The sequence below is a fragment of the Falco rusticolus genome, chromosome 3, assembly GCF_015220075.1.
Source record: "Falco rusticolus isolate bFalRus1 chromosome 3, bFalRus1.pri, whole genome shotgun sequence".
Lineage (NCBI taxonomy): Eukaryota > Metazoa > Chordata > Aves > Falconiformes > Falconidae > Falco > Falco rusticolus.
The window spans coordinates 105,168,074-105,191,515 of record NC_051189.1 but is presented as its reverse complement, the minus strand read 5'-3'; the positions used below and the strand labels follow the sequence as shown (position 1 = coordinate 105,191,515).

The 23,442-nt window shown below is 60.9% G+C and overlaps 5 protein-coding genes across 12 annotated transcripts in view; 1 reads left to right on the top strand and 4 right to left on the bottom strand.

Moving 5' to 3' along the window:
- CHD5 (chromodomain helicase DNA binding protein 5) overlaps positions 1-1,746 on the bottom strand; it is a 30,975-nt gene extending 29,229 nt beyond the window's left edge. For 4 of the 6 annotated variants that reach the window (XM_037381168.1, XM_037381171.1, XM_037381172.1 and 1 more), the window contains exons 1-2: positions 1,614-1,746; positions 362-492 (exon numbers count right to left, since the gene is read on the bottom strand). In XM_037381168.1, coding sequence (XP_037237065.1) covers positions 362-492; positions 1,614-1,677 — 195 coding nt within the window. In that variant the 5' untranslated portion in view covers positions 1,678-1,746. The remainder of the gene's footprint in view (positions 1-361; positions 493-1,613) is intronic. The other 2 variants (XM_037381169.1, XM_037381173.1) reach the window with 2 other exon arrangements.
- Positions 1,747-1,871: 125 nt separating this feature from the next.
- On the bottom strand, positions 1,872-4,601 carry RPL22 (ribosomal protein L22). Its single transcript, XM_037381829.1, has 4 exons — positions 4,471-4,601; positions 3,983-4,087; positions 3,043-3,167; positions 1,872-2,090 (listed from the first exon to the last, which is right to left on the bottom strand). The coding sequence occupies exons 1-4, from the start codon at positions 4,480-4,482 to the stop codon at positions 1,946-1,948; spliced, it is 387 nt and encodes a 128-aa protein (XP_037237726.1). The 5' UTR covers positions 4,483-4,601; the 3' UTR covers positions 1,872-1,945.
- Positions 4,602-4,751: 150 nt separating this feature from the next.
- On the top strand, positions 4,752-11,029 carry RNF207 (ring finger protein 207). The gene is made up of 18 exons (XM_037381188.1): positions 4,752-5,517; positions 6,088-6,278; positions 6,513-6,645; positions 6,724-6,868; positions 6,941-7,022; positions 7,093-7,168; positions 7,255-7,380; positions 7,509-7,555; positions 7,681-7,753; positions 7,858-7,926; positions 8,057-8,125; positions 8,243-8,364; positions 9,431-9,620; positions 9,709-9,894; positions 9,977-10,028; positions 10,120-10,237; positions 10,307-10,387; positions 10,463-11,029. Exons 1-18 carry the CDS (start codon positions 5,026-5,028, stop codon positions 10,623-10,625), a joined length of 2,415 nt encoding a protein of 804 aa, XP_037237085.1. The 5' UTR covers positions 4,752-5,025; the 3' UTR covers positions 10,626-11,029.
- A 953-nt stretch (positions 11,030-11,982) lies between these two features.
- Positions 11,983-15,861, bottom strand: ICMT (isoprenylcysteine carboxyl methyltransferase). Its single transcript, XM_037381187.1, has 5 exons — positions 15,538-15,861; positions 15,272-15,360; positions 15,014-15,183; positions 14,013-14,230; positions 11,983-13,173 (listed from the first exon to the last, which is right to left on the bottom strand). The coding sequence occupies exons 1-5, from the start codon at positions 15,859-15,861 to the stop codon at positions 12,991-12,993; spliced, it is 984 nt and encodes a 327-aa protein (XP_037237084.1). The 3' UTR covers positions 11,983-12,990.
- A 704-nt stretch (positions 15,862-16,565) lies between these two features.
- ACOT7 (acyl-CoA thioesterase 7) lies at positions 16,566-23,068 on the bottom strand. 3 transcript variants are annotated; one of them, XM_037381587.1, is made up of 10 exons: positions 22,959-23,068; positions 22,062-22,179; positions 21,476-21,632; positions 20,876-20,967; positions 20,627-20,741; positions 19,929-19,943; positions 19,200-19,286; positions 18,282-18,398; positions 17,864-18,048; positions 16,566-17,230 (listed from the first exon to the last, which is right to left on the bottom strand). In XM_037381587.1, exons 1-10 carry the CDS (start codon positions 23,009-23,011, stop codon positions 17,126-17,128), a joined length of 1,044 nt encoding a protein of 347 aa, XP_037237484.1. In that variant the 5' UTR covers positions 23,012-23,068; the 3' UTR covers positions 16,566-17,125. The 3 variants fall into 3 exon arrangements, with proteins under 3 accessions (XP_037237484.1, XP_037237486.1, XP_037237485.1); XM_037381589.1 differs by lacking the exon at positions 22,959-23,068 and adding an exon at positions 22,275-22,352; XM_037381588.1 differs by lacking the exon at positions 19,929-19,943.
- Between the last annotated feature and the right edge of the window lie 374 nt (positions 23,069-23,442).

The following is a 23,442-nucleotide window of genomic DNA, read 5'->3' as shown; positions in this document are numbered from 1 at the left end:
CAACATCATGCATCAACATTGGATGAAGCCGAGCCCCTCCCGAGGGGGCGGGCAGCCAGAGAGCTGCCAGAAGGCACGGTGGCCACTTCTCCCCACAGCTGCTCTCCAGAGACTGCTTGGAGGGCAGACTTCCAGCCCAGACAATCTGAGCTGGACAAGAACCACTCATGCCCTGGCTCTGGGTCACCTCCCAAGGCCAGGAGAGCACCTACTTGATGAGGGAATGTGCAGACAACGCTCCCCCTTTCCATCTACCAACAGCGGAGAGGTGCTTGACAGCAACTGTTGGCACCATGAGCAGCCTGCCTCTGTGCCATGGCTGAGGAGCCCCCCAGCCCAGTATGAGAGCATGTAGTGTTACCTCCTTCTTCCTCCGTTTGATTTTGGCAGCCTTGCTGTCTTTCAGCTTCTTGGATTTCTTTTTTTTCTGCACAGCAACTTGTTCTTCCACAAAAAACTCATCCAGTCCTTCCAGCACCCCGTCATCATCTTCTGGGGACAAAAGGCACAGCTCACGCGGGCAGATGGCACGGGCACACGGGGCGCCACGCTCGCGTTCATCTGAGCAGAGGAGCACACCCCAGCAGCAGCATCAGGCCATGAGAGATGGAGCTCTACGGCCTCTCCTGGAGACACCCACACGGGCAGATGATCCGCTGCTGCGCCTCGAGGGATCATTGGCAGACCCCTGCCCCAGCACTCCTGGCACCCAGCTCCCCACTGCCACCGCACGTCAACACCCCAGGTTTTGCCACCCTGTGTTTTGCCCCCGGGAGATGGGGGCATGGGGAAGCCCCCACACGCTGCTGGCTCTCCCTGATCTGGGTCCGCAGGTAACTGGGGAGCAGCAGGCTTCTCCCTTTGGGATCTGCAAGGAAAGCCCACCGAGAGACACAAGGGAAGGCGGACGAAGGGAAGGCTTTGTGCGGACGATGGGTGCCAGGGCTCACCCAAGGTTGGTTTGCTGTAGCTCTGTGCTGGGGGAGCACCGCTGGCACGCGGCTGGGCTGCACGCACCAGCTCAGGGACCCTTCCCACACCCACCACCACCTTCCCATCCCTGTTTTCTCCCCAAACCCAGCCCGCAGCGATCCCGCTGCTGCCCTGTCCATCCCCACAAGGCCAACGCCAGGATGTTTATTTTGCGTTTCTGAGCTCACCCAGCAGCATCACCCCGGAGCCGCCGGGACACGGCTCCCGCCCCACGCCGATGGCAGCCCTGGCCGGGCAGGGGCCCGAACCTCACCGGTAGCGCCAGGAGTGACCCCGGCCCGCTCGCTGCTGCGGGGGGCGTCATCCCGGCCCCCAGCGTCCCCCGAGAGGGCAGGGGGCTCGGCCGCGCACGGCCCCCACCCCCGAGGAAGACCCCAGGGAGCCCCCCGACAGGGAGTCGCGGGCACAGCCCGCTGCCCCCCGGCGCCAGCGCCGCCCTGAGGCGGGCCCGCGGGCCGGGGAGCGGGGCGGGGCCGGGCCCTCACCGGGCGCCCCCGGGGCCGCCGCCAAGTGCCCACCACCCATTCTCGGGGGTAACGGGGGCTCCCCGGGGCCGGGCCGGGGAGCCCGCTCACCCCGTACCCCTCGGGGGGGGCCCCGCCCGCCCTCCCGCCGCCTACCCGAGACGTCCTCCTCGTTCTCCGCGTCCTCCAGCAGCTCCCGGCCGCCCGGCGGCCCCCGCATGCCGGGAGCGGCCCCAGCGGCGGGGCCGAGCGGCGGGCGCGGCCGCTCCGCGCCAAGATGGCGGCCGCCACGCCACGCCCCCCGGGACGTCACCGCGCCCCGCCCTCCCCCTCCCCCCCCCCCCCTCCCCGAAAAGCCCCGAATCCCCCCCAGAAAACGGCCCCGGGGCCCGCGGGCGCCAGCCGAGCGCGGGCTCTCTGCAACCATCCCCGCCGTTTATTCCAGGTAAGCGAAACTGTACAAAATGGCTGCCGGGCGGCGGGCCGGCTCAATCATCCTCCTCCTCCTCCTCCTCGTCCTGGTTGATCTGGAAGTAGCGCAGCTCGTAGCTCTCCTTGCTGTTGGCCACCACGCGCAGCCAGTCGCGCAGGTTGTTCTTCTTTAGGTACTTCTTGGTCAGGTACTTCAGGTACCTGCGGGGAGAAGAGTGGCTGAAAGCTGCCCCCTGCCCCCCCTGCTCTGCCAGCAGCACCGCACGGGCGTTTCGGGGTGCGCTCTGCCCCGCCACTGCGGTTTGGGCCAACGCGAATACCCGTTCCCGTGGGTTGCCGCCACCAGCAGAAATGCATCCCATTGGGCACAACCCGGCAAAGCTTTGGCTGGAAAAAGATGCTGCCGGGTCAATCACATCGGTGACACCATGACACGGAGCCTGTGAAATAATTTCCCTCCCCTCACCCTCCAACCCCGTGACCACTGTGCCATATCTCCACACCACAGATCCCTGCTCGGTGGTAGCTAACCGCTGCCAGCTCCCACAGCAGCTGCTGGGACATGCCAGGTGCGGCACCAACACGGAGCAACCGCGCTGTGCTCACAGAGCAGAGCACCGCCCCAGCATCACACAGTTTTCCTCTTCCCACCATTGTAGATCTCCAGCTGCTTCACCGTGCTGTCTCTGCCACGGCAAAACCCACGTTTATTGAAGCCAGACAAAGGACAGGCAGCCACAAGGAGGAAGCAGAGGGCAGGAGCCCACTCTGACGAGAGCAGAAGAGCATGGCTGCAGATCAACCCCCAAACTCCAGACTTGGCACCCCTTCGGCTGCGCATCCTCTCCTGCCCCCCACCCCACCAGCCCTCCCAGCAAAGCATCACCCACATATCTCTCCCAAAAATCATTCCAAAATGGCAGCCACCACACCAAGCATCACACAACACGTAACCGAGACCCTTGGCATAATTCTTGTACCGAGACATCACTTACAGGGCCCTCCTGCCAGCCAGGATCCTGTATGAATGCTGGCAATCCCCCGTCAAGGGCCAAATGCTGCTGGTAGCAACTGACCACAGCTCCCGGCACCGGAAACAGCCTCACAGCTGTGACCAGCACCTCTGAGACACAGGGCTGCCCTGCCGCCTCACCTCTTTGAGAACGGGACCTCTGACGTGACTGTGATCTTGCTCTTGCTCCTCTCGATGGTCACCACACCCCCTCCCAGGTTTCCCGCTTTGCCATTCACCTTGATCCTTTCCTGCAGGAACTGTTCCTGCAAAAAAGGAACACCACCGCTTAGCCAGGGCTGCCAGCTCCCACCAGACGTGGCCTCCCAAGCTCGCCTGTGCCTGACACTTTGGCTTTTTGTTAAGAGCTGGGGAAGAGACAGAAATGCCATTATCTCCAGAGGCAGTGGAGAAAAGCCACCTTCCTGCAGGCACGAGGCTCTGAGCCTGCCCATGCTATCCACAGCTAACCCAGCTGGCCCATTCAGACCTGCACCCGAGTGAGGCTCTCAGGTCTGAACACACCAGATTTGCAAGGCAGGGACACCGTTTCCCACCTTCCAAGGGGACAGCCAGTGAAGCGACAGCTGGGCTGGGATACTCTGAGGACACCTCAGCCACAGCCCTGCACTTCAAACACGTGCTCCAGCAGTTTGAATGAAAACACGTTCATCAGACAGTGCTGAAACTCAGCACTCCCAGCCCTCACCGCTCCCGACACCGAACTGGAAAATTCACCCCACAAGGGATGAATAGCACTAGTACTGTTCGACAGGTCGGGAAAACACTTGTGCTTTAACTGCAAAGCGTTTAAAAACAATAAACACCTTGTCACTTCCAGCACCACCCAGCCTGCTTTTGTCTGCTGGGCGTTTCCCAGGGACACAGGCTTTTACGCTGCACCACAGTGAGGGGCTGAAACAGACAGCAGGGGCCTGCTGAGGCCATGCTCCCCAATACGCTGTTGGGAATGGAGCTGGCAGCCCCCACTAGAAGAAGGGCCAGGGGATGGGGCGGGGGATGGGGGCACGGCAGGGCCATCACATCTGCCCCCGGGGCAGCGGAGAGGCCCCGCACTCACAAAGTTGGCAGCGTCCATGATGCCGTCCTCCACGGGGTGGGTGCAGTCCAGGGTAAACTTCAACACCTGCTTCTTTTTTTTGCCACCTTTCGCTGCAGGTTTCTTCTGCAGGGAGGAGGGGAAGAGAGCCGTGAGAGATCCATTCCAGAACACGGGCCCCGCGGGGGACGAGCGGGGGCCAGACCGAGCTCCAGGCCGGAGACAAGGGGACCGGGCCGAGCTGCGGGCCGGTGGGAGAGCGCTGGGCAGGCCCCCGGGGCAGGATGCGGGCCGGGGGCTGCGGGGAGCGGGCGGGGCTCCCAGCCGCACGCCGGGCGCTCGGCCCGGAGGAGGCCCAGGCCCAGCCCCACGCGCAGGCCAGGGCAGGGGGGAGCCGCGCCGGGGGCGAACAGGCCGGGACAGACGGGACCGGGGAGGGCGGCGGCCCGGCAGCCCCCGGGAGGGGGTGGAGGGAAGGCGGCCCGTCCCGGCCGCCGCCGGAGACTCACCACGGGCGCCATGGCGGCTCCAGCGAAGGGGCAAAAAGGGAGCGCCGCGCCGCGCGCACGCGCGCAAGCACCCTCGGGCGGCCACTGCGCAGGCGCCGCCCGCCGCTCCGCCTGCGCCCACGCTGCCGCCGGGCCGCGGCCGCGCGCCCTGCGCAGGCTCCCCCAGCCGATCGCTGAGGGAGTCGATGGCTTCCGGCCCCGCCCGCGCACGCCTCCGACTGCCCCGCGAGCGCATAGTGCTGCCTGGCTGGGCGGGGCGGGCGCGCGGCGGCGGGCGGGGGGAGGCCTGCCGGCGGGGCCGGAGAGGGCGGCGGCGGGGCCCGGGGGACTGCGGCCTCCCCGGGGCACCTCGGTGCCTGCGGCGGGGCGTGTCCCTGCACCCAGGGGTGCCCTCACGCCCATGGGCTACTCGCTGCTCATGGGGTGCCCCCTGCACCCAAGGGTGCCTCGCCACCTGCAGGGTGCCCCCAGCACACAGGGTGCCTCCCTGCCCGTGGGCTGCCCCCTGCTGACTGCCTGGAGTGCCCCCCTGCACCCGGGGGTGCCTTGCCGCCCATGGTGTGCTCCCGCTCCCGTCGGGGGCCCCCTGCACCCAGGGTTTTTTCTGCACCCAGGGGTGCCTCACTGCCTGCAGCGTGCTCCCTACACCCAGGGCGCCCCCCTGTTCATAGGGTGCCCCCCTGCACCGAGGATGCCTCATTGCCCATGGGGTGCACATGTCACTGCACCCCAGTCACTGCCTGCGGGGTGCCCTCCTTGCACCCCAGGCTGCACCCTCACCCCTGGGTGCCAGTGTCCCCACAGCCTGGGCGTACCACAGGGCCATGCAGTCCCATGCCACCCCAGACTCGCCGCCGGCCACCCAGGCACACACAGGGCTATTTTTGGGCCATAGCGTGGCCCAGCAGTGCCAGGGGCCCCACGTCACGGGGGCGGCCAGGCCCTGCCGCCTCGGCATCGCTCTCATTCCAGCCGGCGCGTGGGGAGCAGCAGCACGGCCTGACCCAGCACCGCACAGCCGATCCCCCGGCTTGCAGACAGGGAGAGGTAACGCCTTCGCCCAGCCACGGTGCCCCATGATGGGGACAGGGACTCCCCGCTGCAGGGGATGCTCCCTCCTGGGGAATCACTTGCGGGATCTCCCACCCCTGGGGACATTCTGCTGCAAGGGATGTTCCTTTGCAGGGGACACCCCATCCTGGCAGACACCACATGCTGGGGGACGCTTTTTTGGAGGGGACACCCCATCCCGAGGGACACCCCACCCCGAGGGGACGCTCCTTTGCAGGGGACACCCCATGCCAGGGGATGCTCCTTTGCAGTGCACACCCCATCCCAGGGGATGCTCCTGTTCTGGGGAAACCCAGCCTGGGGGGCACCCCCACTGTGGGGGCCATCCCACCCAGCCCTGCTGCCCCCCAACCTGTGGTGCCAGGGGAAGGGGTGCATTCGAGGCAGTCTCGTGCCACACAGCTCATAACCTAAAAATAGGCAGCAGCTCACAGGCCCCAGGGGCCAGGATTTGTCCTTTCCATGGTGGCCACAGTGCCGCACAGGGGCTCCCCTGGGGAAAGGGAGTGAAGTGGGGTATGGGGGGGGCCGCTTTCTGCCCCGCAGATGGCTGGTGGCATTTTCTCCCCACTGGGGAGCTGCTCGGAGCTGGAGAAGGCCAACTGTCACCCACTGGTCTGCCTGCTCTGTCACGAGCCCTACCAGCACCCCTGCCTGCTTGACTGCTACCACAACTTCTGCGCCAGCTGCCTGCGGGGCCGCGCCAGCGACGGCCGCCTGCACTGCCCACTCTGCGGGTAAGGGACAGACCCTGCCGGGGAGACACCAGGACAAGGGCACGCACCACGCATCCAGCAGCCTGATACGGCACTGCTCCCAGTGTTCCCAAAGCTGCCCCCACCTGCACCTTGGGCAGGTGCCCTCATCCCCATCCCCATCTCATCACCATCCCATCCCTGTCCTCAGCCCCATCTTCATCCCCATCGCATCACTGCCCCATCCCTGTCCTCATCCCCATCCCACCCCTGCAGGCACCCCTCGGTGGTGAGGGGGGGCACAGGATTGCCCCCCGTGGACCGGCTCCTGCAGTTCCTGGTGGACAGCTCGGCTGACAGTGAGGAAGATGTGCAGTGTGCCAACTGCGACCGGCGCTGCGCCAAGGCGGTGAGGGCAGCAGGGTGGGCAGGGGACCATTCACCACTACCATGCCTGCCACCAACCACCCCCTTGCCCCCCACGCAGGAGCTGGACACCATGTACTTCTGCAACACCTGTGGGCAGCCCCTCTGTGCCCCGTGCCGCGAGGAGACCCACCGTGCCAAGATGTTTGCCCGCCACGAGATAGTCTCCCTCTCCAAGCGCACCAAAGACATCCACAAGAAGTGCTGTGAGTGCCGTGCTGCATCATGCCATGGCGCCGCACGCTGTGCCAGGCTGCTGACACCTCCATCCCTTGCAGCGCTGCATGAGGAGCCCTACATCATGTTCTCCACTGAGAAGAAGTCCATGCTCTGCATCAACTGCTTCAGGGACATGCAGGGGTGAGCAGCCGCAGCCCCACGCCTGCCCTGTGCCCCACCCTGTCCTGTGCCCTGACACCTGTGCCCACAGGGAGAGCCGGGCACACTGCATCGACATTGAGACAGCGTACATGCAGGGCTGCCAGCGGCTGGACCAGGCAGTGATGGTGGGCAGGGATGGCAGATCCTGGGGGGGGGTATGGGGACGCAGTGCTGCCCACAGTGCCGCAGCTGCCTCGCCTCCCCTGGACAGGCTGTGAAGGAGCTGCAGACCTCCACCCGCGAAGCCATCGTCCTCCTCAAGGCCATGATCGAGGAGGTGCGCAACAGTGCCAGCGAGGAGGAGGCGGCCATCAACTCCCTCTTTGGCCGCATGCAGGTGTGGAGCAACTGCCTGCACATTGTGCCCTGCACCCATGGGTGCCTGATGCATGGGCACGGCCGAGCCAGGGCAGCGGGAGGGGACCGGGGTGGCCATGGGACACAGGGTGGCCATGCCATTTGCAGGAGCAGCTCTCTGAGAGGAAGAAGGCACTTCTGAAAGCCGTGCAGAGGTGAGGGGCTCTGGGCTGGCCACCTCCCAGGGGTCCCCCCCGGCCCAGGGCATGTTGGGTTGCCCTGGGGCCGGAGGGCTCCCTGGTGCCCCACAAAGGCTGTGCCATGCCCTGCTCTGCTGCAGCCAGCATGAGGAGAAGGAGAAGGCGTTCAAGGAGCAGCTCGCCCACCTTGCCTCCTTGCTGCCCACCCTGCAGGTAGGTCCCTGGCCAGGCAGGGATGCCCCAGCCCCAGGAGCCAGGCAGGGGCTGGGCTGCCACAGCCCCCAGGGGTGCCAGCAGTGACGCCCCCACACACACAGGTCCACCTGGTGACCTGCTCGGCATTCCTGAGCTCCGCCAACAAAGCAGAGTTTCTGGACCTGGGCTACGTGAGTGGTGCCAGCGCTGTGGGGTGGCTAGAGCATCCTGCTGTGGGGCAGCTGGTGCACCCTGCGGCAGAGCTGGGCTCACGGGCAGGGTGCCGGGCACCCCTCACCGCACCTCGCTGCTGCCTTTCAGCAACTGATGGAGAGGCTGCAGAGGATCGTCAAGCTGCCACACCGCCTGCGGCCAGCCCAGACCAGCAAGGTAGAGCCCTGCCACCTGCCTGGGGCCAAGCCCCTGCCCGCAGCACCGGGTAGAGCAGCTCTACCAAGGTGGAGCCATGCTGGCTCTGCCTGGCCCCAGCTGCACTCACCCCCCTAGATCAACAGCGAGTACCGGGCAGAGTTTGCCCGCTGCCTGGAGCCCCTGCTGATGCTCAGCCCACGCCGCTCCGTGGTCAGCAGCGCCGGCGGCATCGGTGCTGGCATCGCTGGCACAAACATGTGAGGTGCTAGGATCACACCCGCTGCTCGGGTGCATCCTGCCACGCATGCCACTGCATTCCCTGCCACGCATCCCCCTCGGAATCCCACCGTGCCAAGCTTGCCCGCGCTGCTGCCCTTGAGCCTGTCACCTCGGCAGTGGTGCGGGGACAGCATGGAGCACAGCTGTGCTGACAAACGACAGGCCCAGGGGCTTCAAGTGACACTTCTGAGAAGCAGAGTGGGTGGGCTGCAGTGCTGCCAGCTGGGTGCCCCCATGAGCCTGCACCCTGCTCCCCAGCCCGGCCCCCTGCTGCCATCCCTAGAGAGCTCTGCCCCTACTGCCATGGGCACTGGGCCAGGTCCAGCTCCTGCTCACCCACACATCCGCGGCGCCGCAGCCTCTTTGCCCACCACTATTTTTATCAGAATTTCAGGGAAGTGCCCGGCCGTTCCTCACCCGGGATATATTTAGGCCCATTGATGTCACGGCAGCACCGGCCCTGCCAGGCACTCCCATCCGGAGAGGACAAACAGGCGCTGCTGCCCCATGGGGACCGCTCCTCATCCCCAGCCAGGCTTGGTGCCACAGGGCAGCTGAGCTCCTGGGGGCTGCCGGCCCTGGCGCGGGCAGAGGGAGCACGGCACTGCACGGTAGGATCGATGGTGGTAGGGCAGCAGAGCTGGGGCGGTGGGCTCTGCAGGGAGGCTGCGGGATGGGAGGAGATGCAGGGGCAGCGGTGCCCACTGAGGGGCCAGGAGATACGGGTGGCGAGGGAGTGGGCTGCATCCTTCCCTTTAGAAGCAGGAGTGTGCTGAGCACGGCTCCTGCCGTCTCCCTGCTCTTGCTGGTCCCGAAGCTGTGGGCACTGGGAGAGCAACCCACAGAAAGCTGACTTTCAGGGCAGCGTAAAGCACCTCCGGCTGATCCCGTGGGCTCAGGCAAGGGAAGGGACGCACGGGGTCAGTGTGTCCCCAGGCACACTGGGGGCGAGGGGCGGTGGGGCCAAGCCGGCGGCGTGGCCCCTGGCACCTTGCCCCCACTGTTGCTTGCCTGCAGCATACGGCTGTTGCCCTCTCCATGCAGGCTCCCTGGCGGCCAATGCTCCAAGACCCTCATGGTGCCCGGCTGCCCCGCTGCTGGCGATAAAATGTCTGCTGGCCCCATGGTGCGGAAACCAACGATGCACCGGTACATCAGCACCAAGGTCCTGCTGGCCGAGGGGCGCGAGACCCCCTTTGCCGAGCACTGCCGCAACTATGAGAACACCTACCGGGTAAGGAAGCGCAGGTCGGGAGAGGCTGGATGGGTTGCGATGGGAGGAGAGGGTGCTGCTCACGTGGCATGGCCCCCGGCCCCCGCAGATGCTGCAGACGGAGATTCAGGGCCTGAAGGACCAGGTGCAGGAACTGCACCGTGACCTCACCAAGCACCACTCACTCATCAAGACGGAGATCATGAGTGAGATCCTGCAGAAGTCCTTGCAGATGGATGTGCAGATTGCGGCTCACTACTCTGCTGTGGAGATGATGCGCAGCGTCTTCGAGGAGGTACAGCTGGCACATCCTGGTAGAGCAGGGTCCCTCCGTGCTGTACCGCGGCACACTGCCCGGCTCCCTCTCCCCCTTTCAGATCTGGGAGGAGATGTACCAGCGGGTGGCAAATGAGCAGGAGATCTACGAAGGTATTGCCAACGCTGTTCCCCCAGCCCCAAAACCCCTGTGTCCACTCCGGCGGCGCAGCCACAGCCAAGGCCCGCTCCTCTCGCCCCCCAGCCCAGCTCCACGACCTGCTGCAGCTGCGGCAGGAGAACAGCTGCCTGACCACCATCACCAAGCAGATCGCGCCATACGTCCGCTCCATTGCCAAGGTGAAGGAGCGGCTGGAGCCTAGGTGAGGGGCACAGGGGGACTTTTGGGGCTGGGAGTGCTGCGGCCACGGCTCATGCCCGTTCTGCTGCAGGCTGCAGGAGCCCCGGGAGCCCAAGGAGGAACAGACACAGATGCTGCTCAAGATCTGCGACGACAGCGAAGCAGCGCCAAGGTAGGTGACTTCAAGCATCTGGGTGACAAACTCCCCCCATGCCCTTTCCCTGCCACGGTGCCTTCCCTTCCCCAGGGATGTATTACCTGGCAGCAAGGAGGGGGCTCTGGCCAGCCCTGGGGAGGGCTGCGTGCCCAGTAGCACCCCTGGAGACCCCTCCCCAAAGAGCAAAGACTGCTGCAAGGGCCAGCAGAAAAGCGGGGCCGAGAGCACCACCCAGAAAGAGCTCGCACCGTAGAGCCCGCCACCAAGCAAGCACACAGAGCCACAGAAGCCATGCCCTGGTTGTCAACCAGCTCCTCTTGCCTCGTGCCATGAGCAAAGGCAGGAACACACAGCCCGGGCACAGTGTATCAAAAGCCTGCCTTAGGAAGACTTTGTTAGTCTGAAAAAAATAATTGCCTTCATACTCTCCCGCTCGTGTGGTAAAGTGAAATAAAAGGGCGCAAGTGTATGTGTCCGCTTGGTTCTGTGGCTCTGGACAAAACAGGCCTGCCAGCTTCAGGTGCCCAGCCCTCCTAAAACCACAACGCTGGCAAACAGGGGGGGAAAACCCAACCCTGGCTGGGCAGAGCCAGGATCTTGGTGCATCCTGCGAAGCGCCGACAGGCAGCAGAACACAAATGCAGGCAGGGTGGAGGGCTCTGCTCCTTGCGCATCTGCGCAATTTAAGAACTCACCAACTGCTGTCGTGCAGGAGGGCAGGTTACTCCTCCGTCTGTTCACTAAAGGTTCAGACTCCTTCCCTGCGCCTGTCTCCTCACTGAGCTTCTAGTCACAGGATTCAGGAAAATAAAAGGATGAGAGGCTGCAGGTCTCAACAATACTGAGAGCGCTCTGAGGATTTGGCTCAAGTGAAATTTATCCCTTTCTCTTGGTGCCAGCATATCACACCTTGGGCAGACCCCACTGCCGCAGAGCTGGAACCGGGGTCAGAGCTAGCGCCAGCGCACACACAAACGAGGTATGTTTACTACAAAGAATGACTTGAGAACAAAGCTTAGCTTCTGTTGTCAGCTCATGTCAAACCCAAGCAACAACTACTTTGCTTGTTTCAAAGTACACTTGTGCCAGCGTACAGCAGAAATGTCAACACCTACAAAAAGATTAGTTAAAAATTCACTTGCCTGAGGCATGCTGGCTACAACAGCAGGTTGCAGCTTCTGTGAGGACGTGCATCGGAGGCACAGAAAAGCCTGAGCAGGAGTCTATGAGTGACTACGCAGAGAAACCAGTGCTATTCAGCTGGGCCATTTTCATGTTTGCCCCTTTCTCCCAAGCCAAAGGCATGCTCAGTAAAAGACAAATGACCAGTGAAGGCGTTAAGCTGATGCTTCATGCAGAATGCACTCTGCAAGACAAAGCAAAGCCGGTGGAGGAAGGACTCTGTGTCAGTTAAGTGAGGAGTGATGGAGAATATGCCCCATCCCTGCGGCTGTACAGCCCTGCAAGTTGCTGTGAGTTACAGTTGTGCTTCAGCACCACACTGGACTGTTCCAAAAACCCACTGGGACTTACAAAAGTAAGGATTCCAGTTTCAGTGATGTCACCGGTACCTCAATAGATCTCCAAATAACCACCAGACAGATCAGCAATATTTTTTCTCATTTTTTTATAAAAAAAATTAAAATCAAAGCAATTTCCACCAGTGCCCCCTTTCCTGAGCCGTACTACAGCACGTTACCAAGGAACACCATTGGCCCAAAGCATGAACTGACAAGCAACTCATTTCCATTCCAGCTAGGAAGAATAATGTAAAACTCAAGAAAACAAGTGAACCTCTTTGGTATATAACGACAGAATAAGTTATACCACAAAGCTCGCATAGGAACCATTTCCAAAATGGCAACGTTTAAAATAGCATTAGCTAGCCAAACCTTTGTCCCTGTTTGGAGAATTTCCCTAGAAGCACCTCCTAGTCACACTGACATCCCAGCTTTTGCCCAAAAAAGCAGGCAAGGATCTCAAGCGCTAAAGCCCTTGGCAAGCCTGGCAGCTGCGGCTCTTTCCCAACCCAAAATCCTGGGATCTCTGCAGGATGGAGGCAGCCTGGCAGGATAGGAAGCAGCACGATTTGGAAGCGGGAAGAGGGAACTGGAGGTGGCGGGGAGGCTTGGGAAGGCGGCAGCTGAAACTGTGACTCCCGAACTCACAGCAGCAGCGGCTGAGGGAGGAGGGAGTGGGCTCACCCTCCTGCTGCGTTTCGGAGGCGCTCGCAATCCAGCAGCATGAGGCAAGTGGAAGAAACGAAACCTCCCCGTGCACATTAATGCCTGGGAGAGAACCAATTGGCGCTGCACTGCGTTTCAGTAGAACTCAGCTGCTGCAGGCAGAAAGGTTCGATTCTCTTTAGGGTCGCTACAGGCTAAGTTATCTGCAAGATCCCTGAATGTGCAACGAAGGACTTATCTCGAGGAGGACGAATGAGCTTCTGATCTGCTAGTGACCTGGCAGGCTGGGCAGCTCCACAGCCCTTTGCCAGCTGCTCCCAGGCGGCCGGGAACTATCAGCGGGCTACTCCCGGTGCCACTGCCACACATCATCCCTCACCCTGTGGCGCCTGGAGCTGGGCGTTCACTTGGCCAGTCTGGTTTTTGCCCGTGCTACAGTTCCACTTTGACTCCTTTAATAAAAGGGAGACCCGATGGCACCTTCCTTTTGTACTCCAAGTACTCTTCTCCAAAGAAGTGAATAAGTGTGATCTCCTCCTCCTCGATCCGCTCCCTGAAGAAGCGCCAGGATGCCAGTGCATAGCCCACCATGCAGATGGGATTGCAGAGTAACACCTGTGAACAGACACCAACTGTTAGCGTCCCCTCGTCTCTCACAGAAACTGAGGCTGCCCCCCAGCCCCACATGCTCATCGCCCTTCGATAACTGCCATGAGGTCCAAACACTCTCCAAAGAAAAGAAAAAATCCCAGCACCTTTTGTGGAATTTCAATCTGGGGAAGAAATCAGTGCTTATGAAGAAAGTGGCCTGCAGGCAGCTGCCAGCTCCTACCACCCTGGCGCAGAGCAGCACCCCAGCACTAGAGAGCCCATGCGAGGTCACACAGCTCCACATGTGGTCTCCATGGTCTCCCTCCAGAAAAATAATCACAAGTGCTAACCACAAGAAAAGTGCAACTAAGGCAGTGCTGTGTTACAGCCTGACTGCAGCTGCCCCCAGGTTTACCCTCTGGCTGGGGCCCTGGGTGCTCTTAGAGGGAGTTTGCTTTGCCATCCAGCACAGGACTGGTATTTGGCAGGAGCGAGGTCAAGTCTGACTGCTTATGGAAGGCTTTTTGGCCATAGGGATGCAAGGAAACTGGACACCAGCTTTAGGCTAGCAGTAGATCGTACCCTGAGCCTCCCAGGGCATTCTGGCTCAAACCCGAGCCCTGCCACCCCTGCTTATTCCATATAAAAAATTAAACCGATGGGGTCTTCCCAAATTCATGGGCTGGGGGCAGAGCACTCAGGGTTTCTCGATGCTCTACATGCAGTGGGAGGTACCAAAAACCACGCTTAGGCCACCACTGCCACTGACCGCCAGTGATTTGCATCCCATTACAGACACTGGATAGAATTAAGAAAGACCTGGATTATAAGATGAAAGTATCTGAGCACATTGTATACGGTACCTGTGTTCCAATACTCCAGTAAAACCATCCCACGTAAGACGGGTGCCGGAACCACCCATACACTCCACTTGTCACCAAAGTATGAGTATCCGATTTTTCATTCTGAACAATATGGTTGAAGTTGGAACCAGCTGTGAGCATGGCCGCTTTCCTCAGACAGTCCCCAAAGATCACCATCAATAACCCTACAGTACTCAGCCAGGTGATCTGCTTCAGCTCTGCAAGTGAATAAGGACGGGTCACAACAGGTTTCCACATATCACGTGCGGGGAAGACACCAGGGGATTGGGGCAGCGGGTGGGCTTCCCACTCCACAAATCTCAAAGCATGACAACTAGTAAAACACAGCCAGCGTTCCATGCATCACCGTCCCACCACCGGAACAAATAAAAATAGTGTTCCTTGCCACTGTATCACCCGACGCAAAGTCTGTAGGTCCTTGTGGCGGAGTGCCCTAAGGGGAGCCCAGCTTTATGGCGCAAAGCTGTCATAAAGTACAGCCAAGGCGATGTGCTCAGGCCAGACATTGGGAGCTCTGCAGCCCATCCTGTATTATGAAGGGGGGAAGGAGAACATCTCTCCTCTCCCAAAAAAAGGAAGCAGCCCAGACTGGGCAAACAGCAACAGTTTCTGCTGATTTGATTTTATTCCAGGTCAAAAGACGACACCCAGATGTAACTGAAGCGTCGCTCTTTGTACCAACAAAGCAGCTTGAAAGAGGTAGGCAGAACAGGGCTGAAGACCTGCTACACAGCAAAGACAGCCCAGCGTGTAACAGCGAGGGGGGCGCTCTCCCCAAGCCTGAAACCAAGAGGCTTTGAGCACAGAGAGATTAAGGCCATGTCAAAGCCCTCCTCCACTGCCGGCATGGGTCAGCTAAGCAGGGATCATCAGTGCTTTTCTACCAGGCGGGTGGTCTGTGGGCAAGCCACGTGCAGCCAGGCAGACCCAGGGGACAGCAGGCAGAAGGGTGGGCAGCTGGGAAGGGCAGGGTGGCCAACCTGGGAAGAGGAGCTTCTCCAGCGTGAACTCCACCCAGGAGGAGAGGGCGGCCAGGTTGTACTCGAAGCTGTGGTTGAGCAGGAAGGAGTCCAAGGAAAGGCTGCGCGGGTTGTTGATGGCTGTCACTAAGTACTCCGAGTAGTGGAAGAGGGAGAGGGAGCACATGTACCTGCGGCAGGAGGGAAAAAAACGCTGGGCATGGCTGGGGGTCATCATGCTCGCCCAGCTCCCCCGAGCCCTGCCAGCCCTTCCCTTACCATCCAAAGTGGCGCCAGGCAGAGCGGCCGGTGCTAAGCAGCAGCCCACAGCCGAAGGCAAACCCCAGGAAGCAGGCCCGGACAGCGATCTGCAGGCAGAGGAAGGGGAGACAGAGGAGCTGCTGCTGCTGCTCCTCCCCGCCCGTCTGCCGCCCCACGGGCCCCGTGTCACCCCGCCACGGGCCCGGTGCCGCCCCGTCGCCCCCCGGGCCCGCCCCCCCCGCGAGCCTCCTTCCACCCCACCGCTCCGGAGCCGCCCCCCGCACCTTGTAGAGCGGCCGCGGGTAGAGCAGCAGCAGCGCCGCGTTAACGCCCGCCACGTGTAGGGCGAGCGCCAGGCGGCCGCGCAGGCCGGGGGCGGCCAGCAGCGCGGCGGGCGAGCCCAGCACCACCGGCAGCGCCGCCACCGAGGCGCCCAGCAGGAAGGCGGCCAGACTGGCACGAGCCTCCCGGCCCAGCCACCCCCGCCGCGGACCCGCCGCTATCGCCGCCGCCGCCATCATGGCGGCGCCCGCCCCGCCCGCGTCGCCTGGGAAACGGCCGCACTGCTCTCGCGAGAGCTGCGCCCTGCGCAGGGGCAGTATCCCCATGAGGGCTGCCGCTCTCGCGAGAGTTCCGTCCCACGCAGGCGCAGTAGCCCCGAGAGCGGCGCAACTCTCGCGACCCTCCGTCTCGCGCAGGCGCAATGTCCGCCGCGGGGGGGACCGAGGAGTTCTCTGAGTCCGCCTGACTTCGGGTGTCGCCTCCGGCCCTGGGCCCTCTTTGCTCTTGATTGTTGTTGTTTACTGTAATAAACTGGCACACCCCGCTGGGCAGCCTCTCCGAGCTGCCGCTCCCGGCCCGGGCTGAAGCCTTCGGGCCACCGCACCCTCACACCCGTCCAGCCCCCGCCCCGGCGGCTCTCGCCGGTACCTGCCTCGTGCCTGGGAGGCCGAGAGAAACGGTGCTGTGCCCCGCGGGCACCGGAGGAACCCGGTGGTGCTGCCCCGGCCCCGCGGCCCGGCAGGGCTCACACCCGGCCGCCGGGCCAGAGTGAGGAGCAGCGGCGGGCCCAGCCGCAGTCCCGGGACGGCGAGGGGGACTGTGGGGCTGCGATCCCACAGGCTGGCTGCCAAACTGCGGGAGCTAGCCCAGGATTCCCATTAAAGGATGCAGGCTTTCCTAAAAACAAGTGGGGAGCCTGCTGCACTGCTCAGGGACCCTGGGAGAAGCCGGAAAAACAGGAGGGTGGAAGCAGCGCAATTCATTTGGAATTGCTGCTACTCGAGACTGAAAAAAAAAAAAGCCACACCCATTTTATTTTGGTCAACAACAACAGACTTTATTTATGCCACAAGATTCCTTAAATAACTTAGATGTGCACAGAGAAACTACCTAGAGGTGTCAACAAAACAGTCCGAGACATTCAGTACGATACAGGGGCACGTTTCTCGTCACAAGTATCGTACGTAAGCTTTGGTGTGCAGTTGTAGGACATACCGGCAAGTTTTAACACAGCATCACAAAGACTCATGGCCTCACAAGTCCCTCGTGCCGCCACGCACCTCTGTCCTGATACGGCACGGGCAAAAGCTTCGCTTACGAGATTAAACTGTGAAAACGGGGCTCCAGAGGCGAATGGCGAGCAACCGGGAAGGCTCCTGGAGCCTTGCAGGGTGCTTAAGCCACCTACAGCACAAGGTCTACGGCGCTAAACCGATCAGCAGCGAAGCAACAGCACTGCCATGGCAGCTCCGGCAGCAGGCTGGGGCAGGCGAAGGCGCGAGGCCCGGCGCAGACCGGACACGACACTAACGGGAACCTGGACGTTTGGCGGGCAAAGGCTGCAAGAGCACGGGGCGGCACAGGCTGGGATCACTGCTGGGCAGCCTGCTGCATCTGCGCCTGCCGCTTGGCTTTCGTCTGGAGGTACCTGCCCTTCCCTTCCTCGAAGCGCCGCTTCTCATCCTCTGTCTCTGTCTGCCGGTGACATAAAGAAAGCAAAGCCAGAGGTGTTAGCTGCCTCAGGGCATCACAGCTCTCCCACACTGCACGTTGCCTCCCATTACAAGAAACAAGAAAACTAAAGGAAAACCTGCACTCCGTGAACTACATGTTTTGACAGGTAAGGTACTCCTGCACAGAGCAGGAGGAGACCTGCACAGGATAAAATATTAATAAAGAAACAGCCCCCAGTCAGCAGCGCCATGTCAGCAAAGACCTGCCAGGATCAGGAGAGCTAAAAATAGTCAGGGAGGCTGCAGCGTGGAATGCCACAAGGAACAGGGATGAGAGGGCCTCTGTTGCTGCTCAGGGTCCTCTCCTGCGTGTCCCCAGGAGAGGAAGCAGCAGAGCTTGCATGCAGCCTGTCCTCAGCTGTGAGAAAGGAAAGAATGCCCAATTGACACATCAACAATTTTCAGAAGAAACATAAAAAAATACCCCAACCCTGAATCCTGCCCTGGAAAGGCTCATTCATGCTCATTTTTTTCTGCTGAATAATTCAAGGGAAGAGGACTTCCTAGACAAAAAAGCTGGCCTGGGGCCTGCCCCAGGAGGAGCAGGAGTGGGGCTGGCCCAGCAGGCTGGCAGCCTGGTTGGGAGAGCTCTTACCAGCAACTGTGGGACAGGAAGAGGCTTCCCCTCCTTGCTCAGGGAGACGTAGGTGAAGAAGGCGCTGACAGCACGGTACCGCTCCCGAGGCTCGTCCACGAATGGGTCGGCATCTACAAAGACTTCGATTTCCATGGATTTATTGCTCGTGAAGGTCATGCGTCCTGAGATGGTGATGACACTGCCTGCGAAGCGGAGAGGGGCCAGTTAAGCTGATGGCCCCTGCTTCTGCTCAGAGGAAGGGAGCGAGGGGCTCTACATGTTACATGCTTAAGCCATGTCTTAAGTGGAGCTTATCGACAAAGGACTAGTTTAACAGGGAATAAATTGCCCTGCCTGTGTGTCCCGAGCATGCACCCAAGGGAGCCAGGATGTGGCACTGTGCGAGAGCGAAGTGCCCGCCATCACTCTCTGGTACCTTTTTTGATCTTCTCATGGAAGTTGATGGCATCCACTGAGGCAGTGACGATGTTGGTCTTGCAGTGGCGGGCAGCCACAATCCCAGCGACCTCATCCATGAGCTTCATGGTGACACCTGGGGAGGGGAAACAGAGGGTCCTGTCTCAGGTAAAACAGAGGGATTTGGGAAAAAAAACACAGGTAGGCTGGTAATGTCTTTGCACAACCAAAGGTACGCCAGGGAGTCAGACTAGTGACTGAATTTCAACTGCAGGAAACCCCTGGTACCAGCACAAAGACTCCTGTCAAGAGTACCATCAGGGTGACATCCTCGCAGACCCAGGCTTATGACCGAGGCCAGCTCTGGCTCTCCTGAATTTCTCTAAGCAAACCTCAGCCTTGTAAGGCAAGATCAGTCCCACGGATCTCCCACTCGGAAACAGCTCTGAGCCATGTTGTTTTGCTTTTTCTTATGGATGCAAATAGACAAATAGTGGTGTGTAGCCCTTGGCGAATGCACCTCTTCCCAGGCTCACACCACACGCATCCGCCTTGCCCTGCTCTGCCTGCCTGGCAGACACTGGGCACTGCCAGCCAAGAGGAAATTACTCCAGCAATTTGCAGTCATTGTACATGTTTATAATGTACGTGTTTATAATCAGAGATCTGCAATTTAAGAGACAAATGACAAAATTGTAGGATTTACAATTTGAGTATGTCAGTTTTCGGGGCCTTTTTTAAGCACAGAAAAAGACAAAGCGTTTGTCTCAGCCAAAGCAACGTCGAACCTTACAGGTGGTGCAAACGAGCCTGTGTGCCTTCAGAGGCAGAGCCTGCCTCCCAAAAACACCCAGATGATGCACAAGTTGCTCTCAAATGGTGCTTCTGCTCTGGGGAAGAACCAACCCAGCCATTGAACAGGGCAGGCAGGACTCACCTCCATGCACGAAGCCCAGCAGCGTGCAATCCGATGGTCCCACTAGGTGGATCAGGCTGGACTGGCTGTAGCCAACCGTGTGTGGCTCTGGTTGGAAGAAGAAAGCAAAGTGGAGGTCAGAGCTACTCAGCCAGCACCCATATGCCACTGTACACACCTGTCTTAAACTGTCTGAAGGAAGAAAGCATGGGGCTGCCTTATGCAAAGGTGAAGTATGTTCAAACCGGTGTTTAAATTGGCCCCGAGAAGTCCTGAGAGCAGAGGCTATTCACCGTCTAATGGGCTGCCACCTCCCTCTAATGTCCACCCATCAATTTTATTCCAGCTCAGTTAATTTCTTCTTTTAAAGCTTTCAGAGAGCCCAAAAGCAAAAGGGAGGGAACTGACACGCGGCTGTACGCTTTCCATCCTCAGGCCACTAGATGCAGCTGAATCTCCCTGAACCTGCCACTTAGTGGCATCTCCCAAGAGCCATGCTTCCCCCTTGGCGCAATGGCCTCGGCCCCCAGCCCCCCCAGCCCTAGCACATGCTGGTAACATCTGACTTGCCACTAAATCCAGACGACAGAAACTGCACCCTCCAATTGCCAGCAAAGGAAAACTGCTCTTGGGGGTGGTTTTCCACCTAACAAGAGAAGCTAAAGGCACTTAGTGCAAGAAAAACCAACCAAGCCCCCAACCGCTTGGCATCACCTTGTCAGGGAAGACGCAGTGCCCGCGGAGCCTTACCTTTTGTCTGCCTATCTGTGAGCAGGGAGAACAGAGGGGAAAAAAAGCATTTGAGCAACTCTCGTCCTGTATCACCCCCTGCCCAACAATCCCCGCATGCCATCTCTCTGTCTCTGCCTGAGGACCACGGCCAGTCCTGGAAGCCACTGGCCACTTGCCCCTTCAGCTCTCTGTCAGCACCACCATCGTGCTTCCAGAAGCTGGGCCAATGCTTTTGGGAGGAAAAGGATCCCCAGCAACCCCCCAGTGAGAACATGACTCCCACTTCCTCCCTGTAGCTCATCCTCCCCTTCAAACACCGGACTATGACTTCTTGATAAAAACTGACTTCCAGAGAGGGGCTGCAGCTGCAGAGTGTGAAAAATCCTCATCTGACACTTGTGTTCACCCCATGCTGAGCAAAACTAGTTCCTGCTGCCCAGGACTGCACAAGGGATGCAAGGAGTGGCGGCAAGAACTATATTTTGGATAAGGGCAACCGACCCACCAGCCCCAACAGAGGATCACAGGTGCCCACCCAGCTCCCCCTGTGCTCATGCACTGTGGCTTCAAAATCCCATCCCCATCCCCAACACAGTATTTTGGAGGGCACGCTCACAGCCACAGGTGCCTGCGGATGGCTGGAGTTGCCTTGGGGACTAGTTCAGCCTCCCAGCACCACCGGGCCATTTCCACAGGCCACACACCGCCCACATTACCTGGGTTGATGACAGGGAAGATCATGTCGCCGTTTCTCTGCTTGGTTTCCAGCCGATCCAGCTTTTGCTCCTCATATCGCTTCTTCCCCTCATCCTCCTGCTCCTTTCTCGCATACTGAAAGGAAAGGCCGGTAAGAAGAGGGTCAGCAAAGCCAATGGCACAGCCGGGGATGCCAGCGGGGCTAGGTTAGAGCCATTCTCCTGGAGAGGGTGAGCTTTCGTTTTTCAGACCAAAGCAAGCTGTCCTACCTGGATGGGGGGAACCTCAAGGACCTTGTTCACATTCTTCAGGGACAGTGGCACATACCACAGCGTTGCCTTGTTTGTCACCTTCTTCGCCCCTGGAGGAGAGGGGGGCAAAGGGTGACCATGCCAGCACCAGCAGCGCTTCACTGCCACTGGCGCTGTCGCAGTCTGGGGCTGTCTGCACACTAGCAATGTCACCGGCACTGGGCAGCCCCCTGCCCTGCTGAGCTTTGGCTTGGAGCAGATGTGACAATGCGCTTTTGGGAAGGCATCCCAGCAAGTGGAGCCAGTTGCCACAGCAACAGCAGGAAAAGGGTCTTCTTCTGGCCAAAAGCAGCCACGAGCAGCAAATTAGGCAGGAGGAGCTAACAGCAGATTTTTCCATTCTTCACTAAAAGCGATCAATGGAGCCATAATCCCCAGGGAGCCTGCTTGGCTTCCCTTCCCAGTGCCACCCCCAACAATCTCAATAAAAAGGCAAGATCTCCCCTCTGCCCAATGCTACCAGCAACGGTGGGTGGAAGATGGAGTCACTGCCACGAGCTCTCAGCTTATCACGATTATTCCTGGAGTTTTGGGACAGAGCCGCCGGCAGCCGCCCACCTGTTAAAATGTTTTCGGACATGACGTTGACCTGGACCTCCACAGAGTGCCGGGAGGTGTAGGTGATCTCAGCGCTGACGTTGGCCACCTCACCGATGCACACTGGGGAGAGGAAGTCCGTCCGCTCCACCCGCGCCAGCGCGGCCACACAGGGCTCCTGGGGACGGCGAGAGAGCAAGAGTAGCAGCCACAGCCATGCCAAGCAGGATCGCAGCCAGTGGCTCCCCATGGCTGGCCCATGCTATGTGCAGCTCCGGCACTTCAACTACCACCTTATCAGCTGGTGGCCATGCTTCCTTCCCCACCCGTTACCAATGCTGGGGCTGCCTCTGACTCGCCCGTCATGGGAGTTGAAACACTAACAGCAGTGTAATAATATTTCTGCTCGTAAAAGCACCAGCTGGAGCCACCAGTGGTTTGCACACAGCAGCAAGGATTTCCGCTGTGTGTGTGACAACTGGAGAGGACCCCAGGGATGACTGGTGGTCCCAGGGGACTTCCCGCTGCCAGAAGACCCCTGAGGTGTGGCAAGGGGGTCAGAGAGTCACTGAGCCAGAGCCCAGTGGGCACTCCGGTGCCTACTTACCCCAGCCTGGGAGTTGCAGTGGCGGGTGCTGATGATGGCTCCTGCCTCCTCAATCATCTTCAGGATGGTTCCCCCATGGACATTCCCCACGACATTGGCATCATCCGGCCGCATGATCCTGCGAGGGGAGAGACACAAGGAGCTCGCACTCCCCTGCCATGCCCCCAGCCCGGGTCCCAGTGCAGCCACTCGGAAGCATCGTTATTGCCCTACCGGATGATCTGCTGGGCCATCTCACCACGCTGATGCTGGCAACGTCACTGACACTGCCTGCATGCAGCTTCCTGTGAGCGGCAGTGGAAACCGCCCCAAATTATAGCTGGGAGTGGAAGGAGGCATTGCTCCTTTGCTGGGTGCGGCCGGCTGCTCAGCTAGGATGGTGTGTCACCACCACCTCGCTGCGGCAGACAGAGCCGGGCACATGCCACCCCTTGACCTGGCGCCTGGCAGCCACAGTGGTTTTGCTGGAGCAGCAAATAATCAGCGGGAGGAGAGAAAGTGAGGCACGGTGGCGATGGGGCAACAACCATGTGCCGGCCCAGAGAGGAGCTGCACTTTGGCAAGGCGGCCATGCCAGGGAGCTGCAAAAGGCAGGAAAACCGGGGCATGCTCTGCCCGCCCTGCCAGCTCACAGGCACCGGAGTGAGCGCACAGCGCTGCTTCACAGTGCCAGGTGCGACCAGCGTCAGCAGCGCAGGCAGCGATGCTGGTGCAGACAGCGTGACCGGCGCAGGCAGTGCAGGCAGCGTGACGGGTGCCGGCAGCAGCACAGGCAGCAGTGCAGGTAGCACCACCGGTAGCATCCCGGTTGCAGGCCGGCCCGGGCCCGCCCGCGGACCCCCAGCCCCCCTGCCCTCCCCCGGGCCCCCGGCAGCGGGTGGCGCGGCGGGGCCGTACCTGGAGACCTGGATGGCGGCCGGGCCCGGGCCCGCGGCCCCACGCTCCGACATGGCGGCACCGGCGCCCCGCCCGCAACGGCGCTGCGGCACCGCCACGCCTCGCCACGCCACGCCTCCCCGCGGGGGACATGCCCTCGAGGCATCCCATTGGCGAACAGCGCCTCGCCACGCCCCCGCACCGGCAGGGGGGCGGGGCAGCGCTCCACCGCCTGGCGCCGCCTGGGAGCGCAGAGAAGGGCTGGTGTCCCGGTGCCCGGGGACGGAGCTCCGGTGGTGCCCGGGGACCTGGTGCTCCGGTGCTGCCCGGGAGGCTGGTGTCCCAGTGCCCAGTGCCCGGGTGCGGTCCTCCGGTTCTGCCCAGGGAGCAGTGTGTGCCCCACTGGGACTGAAGCCCCTTCACCTTCACTCACTCAGCTGCCTGCCCTGGGGTGCGCCCTGCTTGCGGGGGGGCTCACGGAGGTCACGGCCTTCAGGCCGGCACG

Coding starts and splice junctions, on each gene's coding strand:
- RPL22 (XM_037381829.1), bottom strand. Junction 3,168..3,982: donor TCATGGACGCTGCCAACTTT/GTGAGTGCGGGG, acceptor CCTTTTTTGCAG/GAACAGTTCCTGCAGGAAAG. Junction 2,091..3,042: donor GAGGTCCCGTTCTCAAAGAG/GTGAGGCGGCAG, acceptor TTCTCCCCGCAG/GTACCTGAAGTACCTGACCA.
- RNF207 (XM_037381188.1), top strand. CDS start 5,026: ATGGTGTGCTCCCGCTCCCGTCGGGGGCCCCCTGCACCCAGGGTTTTT. Junction 7,754..7,857: donor CCTTGCTGCCCACCCTGCAG/GTAGGTCCCTGG, acceptor CCACACACACAG/GTCCACCTGGTGACCTGCTC. Junction 10,388..10,462: donor GACAGCGAAGCAGCGCCAAG/GTAGGTGACTTC, acceptor TCCCTTCCCCAG/GGATGTATTACCTGGCAGCA.
- ICMT (XM_037381187.1), bottom strand. CDS start 15,861: ATGGGGATACTGCCCCTGCGCAGGGCGCAGCTCTCGCGAGAGCAGTGC. Junction 15,361..15,537: donor ACCCGCGGCCGCTCTACAAG/GTGCGGGGGGCG, acceptor CTCTGCCTGCAG/ATCGCTGTCCGGGCCTGCTT. Junction 15,184..15,271: donor GCCTGGCGCCACTTTGGATG/GTAAGGGAAGGG, acceptor CTCCTGCCGCAG/GTACATGTGCTCCCTCTCCC.
- ACOT7 (XM_037381587.1), bottom strand. CDS start 23,011: ATGTCGGAGCGTGGGGCCGCGGGCCCGGGCCCGGCCGCCATCCAGGTC. Junction 20,968..21,475: donor GTCCGAAAACATTTTAACAG/GTGGGCGGCTGC, acceptor CCTCTCCTCCAG/GGGCGAAGAAGGTGACAAAC. Junction 18,049..18,281: donor CCATGAGAAGATCAAAAAAG/GTACCAGAGAGT, acceptor TCCGCTTCGCAG/GCAGTGTCATCACCATCTCA.